At 33.2% G+C, this 16886-nt stretch overlaps 1 protein-coding gene across 1 annotated transcript in view; it reads left to right on the top strand.

Moving 5' to 3' along the window:
* The first annotated feature begins 3032 nt into the window (after positions 1 to 3032).
* The window catches only part of ClC-a (chloride channel protein 2), a 74189-nt gene continuing 60335 nt past the window's right edge, over positions 3033 to 16886 (top strand). Inside the window, exon 1 of the mRNA XM_076130987.1 lies at positions 3033 to 3607. Within this exon, the coding sequence (XP_075987102.1) occupies positions 3539 to 3607 (69 nt within the window). The 5' untranslated portion in view covers positions 3033 to 3538. The remainder of the gene's footprint in view (positions 3608 to 16886) is intronic.

Below are 16886 nucleotides of genomic sequence, written 5' to 3'. Positions count from 1 at the left end.
TCCTTGCTGTAAGCACCTGAAGCAACCTATCGATCTTACATTTTTTGTAATGATCGGCTTAGCAGAAGATTGATGATGATATCCCCAATTATCTTCTTGAATAAACAGTAGCAAACCACAGAGTCGAGTAATATTAATTTATTGCGTAACTGCAGGAAATAACTCACAACCACAAACATTGCTGATCATGATAAAGTCTGTCTTAGTGTTATGTAAGAAAAACTAGAGTTCCTTCTTTATACAATAAGTTTCCAACATAAACTTGAAATTATCTACTTATAAACTTATATGTAGGTATTACTTCTCTTTTCGCGCCACCTGCAGCAAGAACACAGATGAAAATACTACTAAATACATATGGGTTACAAATAAGATGTCACAGCATCGAATCTTCCGCATCATTATTGAAGCAAACCTACTCTTACCCTTTACTCCAGACCTAATAAACAGGGCGTAAGCGCCTGTGGAGGTTGGCTCCCTGCTGTAGGGCTGTAAAAGATATTGGTGTTTAGAAGGTTTGCAAGTATCATTCTACAAAGAAAAGACAATCATCTCAGAGTACTCATCTTGTATTCTCAAAAAAATCTTTAAGGAACCTCTTAAAAGTTCGTGCGCATCGGGCGTGACATCAATCTACTCATTACATATCGTAATAAATATCAGAAATAGCAAAAACGAATGCAAAAAACAAAGACCACCAAACTAATGAGTTGTTCACCTCCGTTATGTAAGAACAAAGATCTGCAAAAATAATAGGAATGTCAGTTCAAGAGTTGAAGTACGGAAATCTACAAAAACGTACTTACTTATTGCTCATTTAAAAAATGATTCTTTTTTATAACTTTAGTAAGTGGCTTACCTTACACATAGACTTACTTTGCATTTCTATTGGTTGTCAGATTTGTCCCATAATATTTCGATTGTACTGGTTTTAAGTTACTGTTATCGTTTAATTGAAATAAGGTAGACTGGATATCTGTTTGTTCCCGGCTCAAGAGCCATATTCATGACGCATTAAAACCCAGCATTTTAGTATTTGTTGTTATAGCGGCAACAGAAATACGTAATCTGTGAAATTTCAACTGTCTCACTATACCGGTTCCTATGGTACAGCCTGGTGACAGCCAGCAAAATCTCAGTAATAGGGCCCCTTTCTAATATACCCTTTGTGTACGGAATATAATATAGTTACCCTATAAAAGATTCCATTGAAAAGACCCAGCTTATGAATCGTGGGCCTGACAAAAAAAGTAACGTTTAAGTATAACAAATAACAATGAGCTGCTATTATACAATTTGTACATCTTTTAATACCTTTGCAAGCAAAAGTTTCATTGATAACCTTGAACTAAACCACCTTGAACCAATCACTAGCCAAAATAAAGTTGTGCGTACTTAATTGTTTTTTTATAAATCACTTATATTTAGTAACACCTCTTTAAAGATTTGTACGTTTTTGTACGTCTGGCACATTTAATTTGTTGAACTAAGTTTAGATTACTTTTTAAAGAAATAGTACATTCTAGTTTTCACTTTCTAATGAGCAACGAGTTTATTATCGTGCCTGATTGCCGATTTATTTTGGCCGAATGCACATTTAGAATTAACTAGGTATATAGTTATATACGAAGACTAGTATTTAGCAAATTCCAGTAGCAAAGCCCAGGTCATGAAGTGCGTAGGTAATTCAACAAGTTTTAAGTATTTTTTAAAAGTTTATTGCCCCTTGAAATAAGTTTGAAATGAAATTCAATCTTATATGTTATGACCAGATGTTATTGTCTAATCTAACACAACGGTCAATCTAGGTACTGACAGTGGGGAACTTATAATATCCCATATATCACGACATTACTGCACCGTATTGCACAAACAGTTGCGAGAGCCCAAACTGACCCATATTCATTTATTAACAGGAAGAAAGTCATTCATTGTCTCACTTTTTTAACCAAGATCCCTCGAGAACGAAGTGTGGAGACCTGTGCCTACGACTCTTTAGGTACTAGGTAGTTCCGGTGTAGCGTCAATCGTCATGTAGGTAAAGAAGGTGATATTTTTTATCGTTTTATCCTAAACATATCTTGATAAAACTTGATTTTCTTGCTAAAATGCGTAGGTACCTATCTCTTTTCCCTTTTAGATACATTGTTATTCAGTGCAAATATAAATATTTTTATCCCTTTATTGCCTGTTATCACTTTGCGATTATATTAACGATAAATGAATTTGTTTTAACCTTGATATTGACCGAACTAGAGGCATAACAACAAAAAGTGGTGAGCGACAAAAAAGTCGAAGAAATAATTTTGCTCTTTCATTGCGTAAAGTGGCGATAAAAAATAAATTTATGTAACCTGGAGGAAATCATACAAATATTTAATATACAGATATTCTATACTGTAGGTACATACCTACTTTTTAGGAACGTGGGTAAGTATTTTAAGCGTATTTAGTTAAAACTCACTTTAATAAAAAACACACACAACACCTATTATAATAATTATGAGGCATATAAGTTAAAATAAATGCTGCCCACTGTAGGTATAGCTAACAGTTAAAATATTTAACAATTATTATGGTGTGACTTATTGTCAACCAAACACAAGACACAGAAACAATGGGATGAATATCATTTGTTTTTAAACGTTCTATAACGACCGTGGCTCGGCTTCGCTTGTTTCCTTTCTACACGTACAAAGCAATTCATATTGTACAAAATACATGTAATATTACTGGACGCTTTTTAGCCGCCGTTCCCATAAAATATGCAATCGCTTTCATAATTTCCCGCTATGCCCTGTTCAATAAACGATGTGATGCAAACGGAGATGTCTGATTATCTTTTTGATAGATTTGTCATGCTACACCTATCTAAATATTATAGGCATATAAGGTACAGTCACATGTTTTTCGCAAATTAATCTGATAAAACTATTTATCGTGAATGGACAGCCAGAAGCTAAACAAACATGAAAATCACATGCGGAACGGAACGTTGATAAATGATTGGAGATTAGTTGCGTTCGGAATATCATGACGTCTGGATGTGTTTTGTGCTTCGGCAGTGTATTTGAATTTCACAACTCAAGACGTTAATTAATTCCATTGACTGCTAAAAATAAATAAACAATGTTTGTGTAAATTCGACACACTTCCAATTAGATAACGATTAAGTTCAAGTTCATGGTCACCAATCGAGTCTTTTGAATGTACACTGTCACTTGTCAACATTTTGTCAACAGTTGTCAGTCGGTCATTCAGTGACGTACAGTTCAAACGTGTGTTGAGATATCCGCCGGTGCGGGAGACCAATTTGCATGAAATTGCGTTTAATCAATTACATACGATCTTATTACACTTGTACGTCGGTTGTACGAGAAGCGAGGAGATGGCCGAACAGCGCCGGACACTGTGATTGTTTGCCACTGTTGTATATTTAGAAAAAAAAGTTGCGAAACGCGGCATAGTTTGCCGACTTCGCATTGTTTTGATATTATTGCAGTTTTCTGTGTTGAAAGTATAAAACATTATTGTGAAAATGAAGGGGCCACACGGCAAGGAGGAGACTTCGGATGAGGAGTCAGGATTAGGATATCAGAATACATTGGTAAGTGCATGAATTAAACTTTCTATTTTCTAGAAATTACGTATTGCTGAGTCGTTTTACCTGGTTTGTGGAACAGTGCTAGGCTATCTCTGTACGCGTTGACTGCTTTCCAGTACCTACTTTCTTGTTTCATGAAAGATTTACTTTTTAAGTAGGTACTTAATTTATATTGAACTTTTTTTTAGTGATTGATCTTAATTAAAAACCTCTTTCGTTTACGATAATTATGTACCTATATTATAGGGTAAATGTTTGGTAGGTAATATTTCATTACACATTACACACACTTCATTAATACACAATCAAATAAATTGTTTGTGTTTACAAACAAAATTGGAATTTATAATAACAGACAACACTCTTTATAAACATCATAATCAATAGTATACTTATTAAATTATTTCTTTCAACAATATTTACTTTTTACTACAAGCCTGCTAATATTATCTGCTATTATTCATTTAAAGTCTCACTCTCAAATCCTTGATAAACGCTTAACAAATATTACATACATTTTCGTTAAAAAAAAAATTACATAGCTGCCAGTTACTCTCAAAATAAATATATAAAAATTATAAATAAATCCCACATAAATCATAACTATACTACAATCATATTTTTTTCTACAAACTTCATGATAATATAAAATATTAATTAATAAGAACAGGTGTGTATGCAGGTGTTGTTACACAAGAATTGTGACCTCTTAACTAATTAGTCAGTACAATCACTTTCCTTTGCCTGTATTAGTTTTATACGGTCTACTTAGTTTGTCTATGAAATATTTTTAGGCAGTTATTTATTACGAAGAAATTAACAATAAATCCTTCATTTATTAAATTCTGTTAACTAAGTTTAATTTAGCTATTTAATAACCTAATTAGGAAATAAGCCAGGGCTTTCCTCCATAAATAATTTTAATTATTTTAAAATACCTCAATTTCTTTTGATTATTTTGCATTTGAAAGAAATATTCCCAAGATTTAGTAAGTTCAACACCATCCATAACAATTAAAACACTATTTATTGCTGGGGTATTTCACTATGACATCAAAAAAGTGATGTCAACTTTCTTCAAGATTGCCTATCTCTGATGTTTTCTGATGCTTAGTCTTAAAGCCAACAGATTAACAAGTAGATAACAAAAGACTGAGAGTCTGCCCGTCAACTAGTACTCATAATTCAAATGAATAAAAGATGTATTACATAATTATTATATTGTAACTACTTTATCAATCATTGAGAATTATTTATTGCCAATTATATTCATTGATACTATAATGCATTTATGATATAATTGTAGTTCATCAATTCTGCTTTGTGATTATAAGCAATAACATTTATAGGGGAGGAAATAGAAGTCATTTATTTGTAAAAATATATTGAGAGTTTTATTTTTATATTTTTAAAGAGAATCTATAGATTTAAGTAACTTATTATCATTATAAGGTATACATTTTTGAAAAAGTATTATTGTGTAAAGTGAAAAAAAAAATGCGTTTAATTTTTAAAGAGTAATTTGCAATAAATTTATTGTTCTACATTTAGGTATTTAGGTACGTAATTATAACATCATACAGGAATGCTGACTTTATCTTTATTTGCAAAAAACTCGACGATTGTTGACAATATGTGCAAAACGAAGTGTAATTTACAGCCTGTGATAAAAATGAACAAATAGGCTGAATGCGAGATAGTGTCGTTGCTTTAATCACATTCTGTCAGTTTTGGCGGGGAAAATTTTCGAGTTTAGGTGAAATGTTTAAAGAAGTTCCCGCTTCATGACGCACAGAGACGCGTCTGTGTTACACTCCGGTGGCTTTTATACGTAGGTCCAGGCCGTCTTCTGAAAGTCCGACACTCGTTCCCGGATGAGAATACCTTGCATAGAGCACTGACGACGAAAAAGGGATAATTTTTTATTTCTACCGATTTCTTCAACTCGTGAGTTTGTTATCCTCTTCAAAGGCGCTCATTCATAGTTTACTCCCACCGCTCGCAAAATGAGCGAGCATCTTTTGTCATGGCTAGTCTTTTAATGGTTGATCGATTGGTGATAGTTCACTGTTTTGCTTCAGAAAGCACATCAAAAATCAATCCACTATGTTCTTGTTAAGGAATATACATGGATCTAGAAATTTAAGACATGATTAAACACTTTGACTCTAGGTTCACTAACTTGAAAGAAAAAGTGATATAAATAACTCAGTTGCTTGCTTACCTATTTTTCGTTCCTTTATAAAGGTATTTGGATTTTGCGGTCGCTAACAAATAATGATCTTATTTGCTCTAAGATTCGTTGATTAAATCGTCCCGAGGGTCTTATATCTTGTATGATGGTATGATGATTATGACCGGGAACGACGTACTAAGTAGCGATTCTATTTTTATACACAGTTTGCAAACTAATTGACTAACATGAGCCGTCTTCACTTCGCTACCTACATTATGTCTGCACTTTTATGACACATACGTATTTGTAAGTGAGACCGATTTTGAACTGAAATTACTCGATGGATCATATCTTGAACTTAGCTCTCGAAAGTATACATAGAATGGAATAAATTAAAAACGGATTTATAATTTAGAGACATATTTGGGTGTTTTATGGCATCGAATTTTCAAATCGTCACCTTGCCATATAATACCGTGTGAACTGAGTTCGATTCTCGCTACAGTACTCGGATTGTGATCCGTAAATAATTGTTACGAGTGGAGTTATAATTGTCGTTTGTCTTTTTTGAGTCAAACATAGGATCTTAGTGCGGATTCTTGAAAAAGCAAAGCATATTCTGATGTCTTTTCTAAGCTTTATCTTATGTTGGTAATGCGTAAGTTTCCTAGATCAAATGAAAACTTCACATCTGTAAACTAAAGCCTAGTATTTATATTATAAACTTTATTATGTAAATTAAGATAAATCCATTACTATCTTCGTCTATTCACGAATGATACATACTTACACGATAAGAGCGAGTAATAACCGGTGAGGCTTGGTCACGGTGATTGGCTGTCGATTAAACACAACAGTTTTATCGGTGTAACGCACGTTTATAGCCATTCAGTAGTCCCACAAATGATTTAGTATTGACCCCGTTTATAGTGAATAAAGGAGCCATGGTTGTATTTCGATAAAGCTTTTATATAGAGCGGTACCTAATTTAAGTTGTCAGGAACAATAATTTATTAACATTATTTACTTTATCATGTTACTAGGTACTAGGTTAAACTGGGATACTTTACCGTGTTACTAGGTACTAGGTAACTGGGATGAGAGGTCCGACAGGCAATAGCTCCATATAAAATACCAACTGCATCCGGTGAGACTGGAAGCCGACTCCAACGTAATTGGAATAAAGGCTAAGCTGATGATGATGGAAACGATCATTTATTGACATTCTAAAACCTAGATTTGTTAGTAAATCCACACCGCTTCTTTGTAGTCCCTACTAGTTCCTTATAAAAAGAAACCCTTTTAAATACACCTAGATAGTAACCCCTTGATCTAAAAGTTTTAGATAATAATCGGCTATGTAGATAAAGTATGTAATCTAATCCCATTTAAGGTGGATTTTCGGTTTCTTAGGAAGTTTCAATCTGCTGTTCTATAATAATTGTTTTCGTTCATCGGAATCTGGACATCTATTCACAACATTCCATTGCGGCTTTAAGATAGGCACGTGGAAGTGTAAATATGATAATTACATAAGTAATAGCTTCTCGTATCAGATTGTAGCAGCAGCTGACCGCAAATTAGCCGCAGAATAACGATCTTTAGCGTGCTTGTGTACTTTAGTTTTACCTAGCAACTAAAAATCAGTACAGCAGTTTTTGAATTTATCTCGATCAGAGAGAACAGATAGTCGTTGCGGGGACGACTACATACATACAGATATAGGGGTAGGCAGAAACCAGGGAACGCCAATTAGTACGATGCTTACAAACTTCCTTTGCTTCATTCACATCTTGCCATACAAGACCGCCGTATAGGGGCACTACGATTTAATATGTATGTGGTGTAAAATCCTACTTAATTTTATAAATGCGAAAGTTTGTGAAGATGTATGTTACTCTACGACAAAATTTTATGAAATTGGGTGCACTGATAGCTTAAGTAGCCTGGATATCACATAACTTACTTTTTACCTTAGAAATCTATTCGCGCAGATGAAGTTGCGAACAGACACTAGTGTTTATATACGTAGAAGCAAAAGTTCTCATTTCCACGGCAACCCACGACTGTCTTCAGTTATAAAGGGAACGAAACACCGAGAATAATATGTCTGTTGAATCTTTTAAAAACAAATTAGTGTTTCATATAAACTAGCCCAGAACAATGCCTTATTATACTTTCAAACTCTCATACATTGCACATTTGTAATTGTAATCAAATTGTTTCATTCACCAGTGTAGTACTTTCCAGATGATTCTTTTATTTATTTTAATAAATGTCTTTGTCGGTATCTGTGTTGTAAATAACTCTAATTGATAAAGAAGTAGGTATTAGGTAATATTTATTTGATTATTATTTTATTCCAATTTGCCAACTGCCAAAATAATTATTTGCTTGCTCCATATTTAGTTGTTTTGGTCGTACAATATACTACTGATTATGAGGTCCCAAGTTTGATTTTTAGTGTTCTTTGTTTTTCCAATTTTATATAAAACGTCTATTTTTAATTTAAGTGCGGATTTCGGTATATTTGTTCTTAGTTATCGTTAGTTTAGTTGTTAGTTTTAGTAATTCCAAATGCTTGCATCATTTGGTGAATGTAAGTTATCGTTTTGGAACACACGATTAACCCATTTTCTATATTACTTAAGTAATGATTACTTATTTGGCTGCTAATTAGTCAGTGCTTTGATTAATGATAGTTGGAGCCTTAGGAAAGGATATCACTTCTATACTTATATTTAGGTTGTTATAAATTTGCATTTGCCAAAAAATCTAATTAATATTTTAGTAAATACTTACATTTACAATGTGAAAGTCTAAATGGATGTATGCTTATTGTTGACTTTTCGCGCAAAGATTACGGAATGAAATATTGAACACACATCTTTTAACACTTGAATTAATACACATAGGATACTTCAAAAATCTTCTCATACGGAAAAAGTGGTTGATTAAAATATATTCTTCTCCAACGATCGAAATGCTTTCAGTACATCTAGGTAGTTAGTGCTAAATTAATTTGTCAGAAATAAGTACGGTCTCTATGTACATACATACTTTTGCTTTAACCCAGGTGTTTGTCCTCTCGCGAATTTTATCAGTTACAACCAGGAAATAGATTATTTAGATGACGACAAACCGACCACAAGCTGACCACCTGAGTCCCGTACAAATGTCTTTATTTATCTTTATTGCGTCTCTGACCTTATTGCTGAAGTGCCAATTTTTGCCTATGATTGACCACATGGTTCTATTGACATCGTGTTCTTCATGTTACTATGTCTGAGAATCATATCATAATAAGTTATAACCATAGACTTAGAGAGTGTAATCCTAGAATTAAAATTAGTAGTCTATATGTACGGGCTTTATCAGTGTTTGACAAGGAACACAAAATTTTGGATATTTGGGAGATATTTGGTAGCTTTCCTTACATCATAAATACTTATTTTATGTGGGAATACTGGAAATCGGATAAACTGTGCGACGTGCAATAATTATAAAAGCCTGGAATCTACTTTAGGGCGATAACATATCGGATTTAGAGTGCATAAGTAATGCGTGTTAACATGAGTTCGTATTTTAGCTTTCGGTAACTATTAAGATACATTTTCGAGTACGACCTAGGTACAATAAACATACTACTAGGTATGTATATACTCATTAGGTACTAAAGGATCATATAGGAACTTATTAATTTTTAAAACATCCTTAATCAACAAGCGCACCAATCTTAATTGCATTAAATTTGTTTTGCATAAGATTGTACGTTATATAAAATCTTAGATTAATCGTAGAGCGAAGATAGCGTTATTTACTTACATCATATTACAACTAACGCGATAGGATTTGAACTTGAAACAATACCTTGAGGTGTTCACATTCATACAACTTCACCTTAACACTCGATAACAAAGATAACTTATCTATAAGACGTAATGATCTTTCCTGGATTTTTTAATTGTTAAAATTATGTAACGTTTGGCGCAGTGGTTAAAGAGGTTACCTCAACGCAATTACCGTAGTGCCGCGTATGCTGGGTTCGAATCCCACATAAGGCAAATATTTGTGAGAAGAGCACATATATTTGGTCCGAGCCTAGATATGAATCTATCTACATAGTATTTTTTAGAAATATATAGGTAAGTTAATTAGTTGTTTGGTTACCATATTAAAAGCTCTGCTTATGAAAAGATGACTGTGGTGAGATGTCCAAAGATATATATATATTTGTATACATCTGACTGCATGGCTGCAGAGTGTATAATAAAATGTAAAGTACATTATTTTTAAATGAAAAAGTTTTTTTTTATTATACGCAGTGACCGTGAATGATGAGAAATTTTGCGTTTTATTAACTTCGTAATAAGATTTTAATAAATGCGGTATTGTTTGGGCTCGGTAATATTATCGTAGCCTTTCTCTATGTAGCGACTTACTAAAGTTTTATTAAAAGTTCCCGTTTCCGGAACGAAATGCCTATTGCAGCGGGAGGAAATGCCTATAATATTGAGGTAAAGACATTAGGTATATGCCAAGTCGGTTTTAAGAACTATCTTAACTCACGTGAAATGTAGGCGAACACGTAATCCTACAAGGAAATGCAAACGTTTTTCCCTACAATACACCTTCGTCAGTTGAAGGTACTTTTTCCTTGCCCTTTACTATAGAGTTAAGCAAAGATTAATTAATTACTACACTATTGTTATTTGTTGTATTACTAACTTTTACCCGCGACTTCGTTCGCCATTTTCCCTTGGAAATGCGTCATTTTCCCAGGGTAAAAAGTTGCCTATGTCCTTTCTCGAGTATCAAAATATCTCCATACCAAACTTCATGCTAATTAGTTCAGTAGTTTAGGCATGATTGAGTAACAGACAGACAGAGTTACTTTCGCATTTATAATATTAGTATGGAAGAATGGATATTAGTATGGATTAGCACTTTCGACTCACCAAAAACCAAAGGCTTTGAGTATTCTTTACTATGTACTTGATCAAAGAAATATTCCTTTCAGTGTCGTGCATTTTTAAGGCTGCCTATGTCCTATGTGCCTAGTTTAAGTTGTTGAAACTAGTTATCTATACTAATATTATAAAGCAGAAGAGTTTGTGTGCTTGTTTGAACGCGCTAATCTCAGGAACTACTGGTGCGAATTGAATTTTTTTTTAACTGTTGAAGGCTACAGGAGCAGAGTACCAGTAAAAAATGTTTAAAAAACGGGGAAAAAAATTAGCCCCATTCTCTCTTACGTGACGCAAGCGAAATTGCGCGGGTCAGCTAGTCTTAAAAGAAAACATGTAAGAAAACCGTTGAATCATAATTATTTCATGGTCGAATTGCGATTGTAAACATTAGGTACAATGGTTCATTGACATCACTTGACTCCTTCAAGTTCTAAATATAGCATCAATATAGATTCTTCCCAAATTAATACATTGTCCGCAACTCTCACTCCTCTGTCGCCAGATAACTGGATTTAGCCGGATTTTGTGGCTTTTTTCGATTTGTTCCGCATTCGACCCGCGATGTTTTGCCCCACATGAAAAAATCCGTATTTGCCCTACATTTTATTCCTGTTTTGCCCCAAATGCCATATTTATTCTTAATTTAAGCTTTTATTCCTGTTTTGCCTCATTTTTCGTTCTTGATTCGCCTCGAATATATTTATAAGTTCAGATTTATACTGTTTTAGTACAGACAGCCTAAAAAATCATAAATATTCATTGATATTTTATTACAGCTCTTTGCACACAAACTTATGAGCAGGTACAAAATAAGAAAATAGATCGGATGGCAACCCTTTTTTTCAAGACCAGTCAAATGTGGTCAGCCAATCAGGGACATTATCAGTAAGGGTCGGGCGATACATAGCAAAATGTAGGTAATTAGAATTAGTACTCATTCGTTGTTTGTGTGTGTTCGAGTTAAAGTGCAAAGAGGTGTGTAATTCAAATTGAATTTAGTTAACGTTCATTATTTTATTTTAAGTATTAATTGAAAATGGAAGAACCTTTTCAATCTACATCCCTTACAAACCTATCGTTTATTAAATCAATACGGGGCGACCCTATGCTTCTGTTTGACGGATATGAACACGTAAAAAGGAGAAATAATAAAAATGGTACTATTTCGTCGAAATGTGTAAATAGAAAATGTAAAGGTGGAGTAGTTACCATTTACAATCATGTAAATAGAATATTGCAACACAATTTTTGCAAACCTAATGTGGCAAAAAATTTGATCAAAGAAGAATTGTTTCGTTATAAACAAGAAGCTGCATCTGCAGATGGTAAACCCATCACATCAATTTATAATTAATGCTTAATAAGGATGAAAAACAGAGGTACAGATCTAGTTGAAGTTTTACCAGAATCATCGAAAATCAAAACTGGTCTCTACAATGCGAGAAACAAATCTCAAAATATTCAAAAGTCAACGTTTAAAATAGCCTCTGAGGTTCAAATACCAAAGGGTTATGAAGACTTTTTACTTTTTGACTACGGGTATAATAAGACAAGAATATTGGCATTTGCTGATCAAGAAATCAGAAAATACATATATACAAAATATAGAACATTATCGGAGATGGCACTTTTAAATGTACTGTTAAACCATTCAAACAGTTATTTATCATTTATGGAGACCTCGGCAGCACTCGGGAGAACATACATGTTGTACCATTAATTTACATCCTATTAATGGATAAAAAAGAAACAACATACACAATTCCTTGATATTATTGATAAATTAAACCCAGACATAACAAACTGTCGCATTAGCCATAAGACAATTAGGTAGAATCAATTTGTGTGCCTACCATACTCTTTTCAAGTGGGGCAAAACAAGAATCAAATTTAACATGGGGCGAAAAAAGATTTTTTTGGAATGTGAGGCGAACGAGTGAGGCGAATGCGGAACAAATCCTTTTTTCAGGAGTTCTTCGGAATATTTTTGTTCATCTCTATTATAAACGCGAAAGTACTGCGTGATTGTTTGTTCTTTACGCTTTCAATACTATTCTACGTAATAAAATCGAATTGAATTCGGATGAAAAAAATATTACTTAATATTATGTAGTAGAACTGGTTTAGCAGCTAAATAAATTGATTTGCGTAAACACCTTAGAATATACCAAAGTCCCCTAGGTCTTAATAAGTCTTATTTTCATAGAATATACATACGAGTAGGTATGATTTGTAAATAATAAATAATATCGTCGTTCTCCGTCGTTTTAGAAGAGAGACTTAAGTTGTTATATACTTTGTAAGAATAAAAAATCATATTACTTTCCGGTAAAACGACTATTATAAATTATTGTCCTATTCGTTTATGGGGAAAACCTGAAATGCAGAAAAACACTTAAACTTGATTTTCCCCAGTTTTTGAGCATTAGAAATTGATAAGTAATCTAGTGAATGTACAAGTATTGATAAGGGTTATCGATATTATATAATTGTATCTTATCAGATATATTTTACGATATTCGCAGGAGAAGATTGCAAATATATGATCGTGATAGGAAATTTGGAAGACGTTTCAACGAACAGATAATTTATTACTGTAACTGCTTCTTTGCAGTGTATAGAGTGTTGATTACGAGGTCTAGGGTTTGACGCCTTGTATAATTTATATTAGAACATTTTTTAAAGGACTTTAGTAACGTATTTCGTATTTGACAATAGGCTCATCCCAAGACTAATATTGTAAATGGTGAATCTTATATGGGTGTTTGACACAGCTCTGTCTACACCGTCGGATGTAAAACAGGCATATGTATGTTTGTTTGTATATATCTATGTATGTTTGTCATCACTGTAAAATATAACCTTCTGCTTGGAAGAAAGTGCTTAAATTATTTACTTTATTTCCTTGGACATAGTCCAGTCACATAGTTAAATGACTCCTTAGCTAAAAGTCTCACGCCTTTCAACACAATGCGCTAATCTTGTAAAGATAAAGTTTTATCTACTTGTCGGAAGATGATATGAAAATCATGTGATTAAATATATTGTGTAATGTGCAATATAAATCTTTCGATTGCATTCAATATAAACATAATAAACTATGTTTGACGGCCTCCGTTGCACAGTGGTTGAAGCGGTCACCTCGCAACCACCGGTGCGTCGAGATATCGTGGGTTCGATTCCCACACGGAACAAATATTTGTGCGATCCACAAATAGTTGTTTCGGGACTAGTTGTACTCTGTGTCCGTTGTTTGTAGGTTTGTAAAAGTCCCCGCGACACAAGAGCTAGTTATTAGTGCGGGAGTTGTCTTTTTGAAGAGGAAAAGAAAAAGAATAAACGCTCAGTATGAATACTAGATGCTACTTACTGTGCATGCTACGTTCTGAAATTTTGACAGTGACAGGTGTACAGTAGAAAACAGGGTACCGTTACCAAAATAAGTTTCTGTGCTCCCGCTACATTCTATCCGCTACGTTATATCCGTATCCCGTTTTATATTCTGCTATTTTGTTACGACAAATATCTTATAAGTGAAATATGTAATTTGTATTAGAAAACAACTAACGACTTACTGCTTATGTATATGACGGACATAAAATAATTTACTATACCTTATGCACAATGCTCGTTAAACAATAGTTTCTTAGTTCATATTTATTGCTTGTTGAATATAAAATGGATAATAAATGCTTTATGTTATTTACATAAGTTTTAAGTATTATTTTATTACTTGTCAACTGAAATAGTAAGACATGTGGACGCTTCCTCCGTGCACTATGCAGTTACTATGCAATTTTTATTTACATCTATATCTATACTAATATTATAAAGCTGAAGATTTTGTTGGTTTGATTGTTTGTTTGTTTGAACGCGCTAATCTCAGAAACTACTGGTCCGATTTGAAAAATTCTTCCAATGTATCTAACATTGGAAGAATTTTCATTTTCATATAGCCCATTTATCGAGGAAGGCTGTATGCCATATATCATCACGCTGCGACCAATAGGAGCAGAGAACCAGTAAAAATGTTACAAAAGCGGGGAACATTTTGACCTATTCTCTCTTATGTGACGCAAGCGAGGTTGCGCGAGTCAGCTATAGTATTATAATTTTCAATCAAAAGTAATTTTATTTGTAAATATTATGCTGTTGCAGCGCCTATGCGTGCGATTTGACCCGCTAACCTAATACGTAATGCGTTATATGCCTATACGACATACGTGTATATAATCTAAACCTAAATACGGTTAATAATTCAATAAACAGCTTCTATCTTAAGTAAATAATATAACGAGTAAATAAATAGAATATGACATATATTCTATATGCTGATAAGTAGCTGTTGCCAATGTCTTCGCTGGCACTGAATTTTTTACGAGCTATCTACCCAGTTTTCAAACAATTTTTGGGTTAATCAATGCAATGTCACGTATTATAAGACAACTTTAAACCAATATTATAACACGTTAGCTAATCAAAGATTAAAGACTGACTTTCCTATTAAATATTCCGAAAAACTATCAATTACTTACGAATGGGATAGATTCGATTTTTGTTTTCTTCATGAAAGCAATGGATATTATACAAGTATAAGTAATTTTTCATTTTGTTAATTCATCTAATTATCTATTAATATTGAGATTAATTCTGAAGGTCGATTTCTAAATGTCCTAGCTTAAAATCGCTAATCCCTGTAACATACAAGATAACAGTGTTATATGAGTTTAATATCAGCAATAAATTACATCCTAGTTTCATATCTGCTTACACAGAGCAAGTACTTTACTAACATTTTCTTTCTTATTTTCAAGCGCACTTTTCAGTTCTTGTTCATACATATCTTTAGGGAAGGTTCATATCTGACGGAACATACGTCGCGTATTATCGGTCGCGCAACGCCAGAAACAGACAAATGTATAGAAAAACACTCGACCGTTCACACTCAACCGATGATGCTTCGGTGCGAAGCCCATACAAATTAAGTTAATCATTTTCCGTTAGATATGAACCTTTCCTTAATCTGCATATATTTTTTGAGATTAATAACTATGTTATTTAATAGAAACATTGTATGAGCCTTCAGAACTTGACACAACACGTTGACCATACAAAAAATTGTTTCGTGTCAGGAATCGAACCCACAATATATTAGATTATTTTAAAGGTATAGCAACAAACTTGTCATCATGTTGTTGCGTCTTATGCAGTACTAACATAATAATAATAAAAAAAAGTTTTTATTTACACATACAAATACTTTTCCATTTTACTTCCCACTAAAAAGTAGGAAACACTCAAATCCGATATTTTTTTTTAATGTTTGATTACGTACAATTGCGAATGGAGTACGTAACAAACAATAATATGAGGAAATGTCATGGCACAACAATGACATTGGAAGCGGTCTTGATTATCTCATATCTTATCTTACGATTATGTGTTTAACTTATACGTATAAAGAAATTTTGTAAGGAAGTTTAAGTACGGGAGTTTTTACTCGGAAAACATTTTTTTGCCACAGCCAAGTTTAGAGAACGTGTGATGTTTTATATTATAATAGATATCGCAAAAGACCTAAGTTTTAAAAGTCTAAGGTAGTTTTTGGCCTAGTAACACGATATTCAAGAATCAAATCTACTTAAAAAGGTTACAGCAGACAGTAATTATCTAACTATAGAAGACGTAACTATTCGTATTGCCTTTAAAAATCTACAGCGGATTTCACCACTTGTGAAAAAGTATCGGTTAACTTAACTAGTAGAATGACGACAGATTTTTTTCACACATATTATCTGTCAAATATGCTGGCAGTTATCTAAAACATGTGATACTGGCCCTTAAAATGATTAGGTACTGATATTGTTTGAAGAAAACTTTTGAATGATGACACTACACTACCTATCTTGTTATCTAATCCATTTCGCTGGTCTATAAATCCGTGGCCGATAACAGCCGAATGTCAGTGGAAATGTTCCAGATTACGTCAAACATAATAAAATTAGGCTTTATTAGGGCATACTTAACCCTATTTATAAGTGAAGCAATACTAAAAAAAATATGAATGAGCTCTATTGTTACTCCCGTTTTATCCCTCAATTCTATTCCTTATTCTGAGTTTAGTAAGGCGACTTTA

This window comes from Anticarsia gemmatalis, chromosome 25 (assembly GCF_050436995.1).
Source record: "Anticarsia gemmatalis isolate Benzon Research Colony breed Stoneville strain chromosome 25, ilAntGemm2 primary, whole genome shotgun sequence".
In the NCBI taxonomy this organism is placed as follows: Eukaryota; Metazoa; Arthropoda; class Insecta; order Lepidoptera; family Erebidae; genus Anticarsia; species Anticarsia gemmatalis.
This window is presented reverse-complemented; position numbering and strand designations above follow the sequence as displayed.